Genomic DNA, 1,472 nt, shown 5'->3' on the forward strand with positions numbered 1-1,472 from the left:
TTAACCCATTTCATTTGACATCATGTGTCGCCGACGATTAGGCGGCGAAGGGCCCTACATTCACAAACTATGGTCACACAAGTGAGTATTATCTGCTGGTTTGACCATCCAAGACCTACAGCGGCCTGAAACTCACTGGCGCTATGACATGGAAAACCGAAACTAACTCGTCACAGAGTCACCAGGCTCGTGCTCGGGTTTCATGTTTAGGTTTTCCTCCCGCATACCCGTATTCGTTGGATTTTACAACCTCAGACGACACTGTGAACCCGTTAAGGCGAGCGAATGCTCTGCCCTGCAAAGGCGGCATTGCCCTGGTAAAAAGGAATCACTCCCGTTCCTGGGGCCTTAAGGAGCACCTTACGTTTAGGCGCCTAGTTAGGTGCCTTGCACCTAACGGCAAGTGATTTCATAACGAATGCACCTAAACCGTCTTACGCACCTTAACGTAAAAGCTTAAAGCTTAAACTTCAAGCTCTTCTACAAGTTGTAGAAGAGCTTTAACGTAATCCTAGTAATGTAGAAGAGCTTTAACCGAGATGGTCTCACGGGCTCATCCGGAGGCGTCCGTGGCGGAGCGGGGGACTAGTGAATTGGATGGCTATGGTCGACAGATCTGTGCTACCTATTCCACTAAAATGGGAAGGCCTTTCCCAAAGCCAGGTGAGCTCTAGTGAAGATTTGATGATTCATATTATATTTTTCAGGCCAACCTACTTCTCGACTTTGTTAGGGAGGTTGTGATCCTCCCGGATACTCCGGTAGTCTCGGTCGAAAAGCAGGATCGATGCGACTTCCGGAGTTGTCCTGGGGTGAATTGCACCTCCTTCGACAATGTGGAGGAAGTACTGGCGGAAGAAGAACGTGTGGCTGGAATTCGTGGGAGTAGCAAGGTCACGCGGCTTGCTCAAGTGAATGAGGAGACGTACTTGCTGAGCATGTTCCATCGTTTCCAAGGAACGGCAGAAGTATACCACGTGACTCGTGCCGGACTCCTGTAACACCGGAGCCCGTTGTTCGCCCCATGAACATACAAGGGTTGACTCCGTTTCAGGGGACTATCGAGGAGATGCGCGCCTAAATGGCGCGGTTTGAAAGACGTCCGGAGGCTTTACATCGTAGAGAAGCCAACCAGGCTCGCGGCGCGAGCCTCGCGTGGAGGCGGTACGTCGCAACTTTGCTTGAGAGCTATTTGCCGGAGGTCCTGGGGGCAGTACACCCAGTAAGCCCAGACTGTGAATTCAGATTCACTGCCCTATCACATTTTATGTGTGAATTGTCAAAACAAATGATGTGTTTCGTTCAATAATCAAGTTAATTATCGATAATTAGTTGCATATTATCTCACAGAGATAATCACTGAATTCGACCAAGTCCAGGATAGGAGAGTTCGTGGTTAGATAGTGAAACACGTAACTCAAAGGCAGTTATCTGAGACACTATTAGTTGACCATTGGCAATCGTGAGTTCGA

General features: G+C 49.0%; 1 protein-coding gene across 1 annotated transcript; it reads left to right on the forward strand.

Moving 5' to 3' along the window:
• Positions 1-597: 597 nt before the first annotated feature.
• Pmar_PMAR002131 (hypothetical protein) lies at positions 598-997 on the forward strand (the record flags this gene model as incomplete). Its single annotated transcript, XM_002765384.1, has 2 exons — positions 598-663; positions 708-997. Coding segments are annotated over 2 exons (356 nt in total), but the record flags the coding sequence as incomplete, so codon positions are not given.
• Positions 998-1,472: the final 475 nt, after the last annotated feature.

Source organism: Perkinsus marinus, assembly GCF_000006405.1.
Source record: "Perkinsus marinus ATCC 50983 genomic scaffold scf_1104296975524, whole genome shotgun sequence".
Lineage (NCBI taxonomy): Eukaryota > Perkinsozoa > Perkinsida > Perkinsidae > Perkinsus > Perkinsus marinus.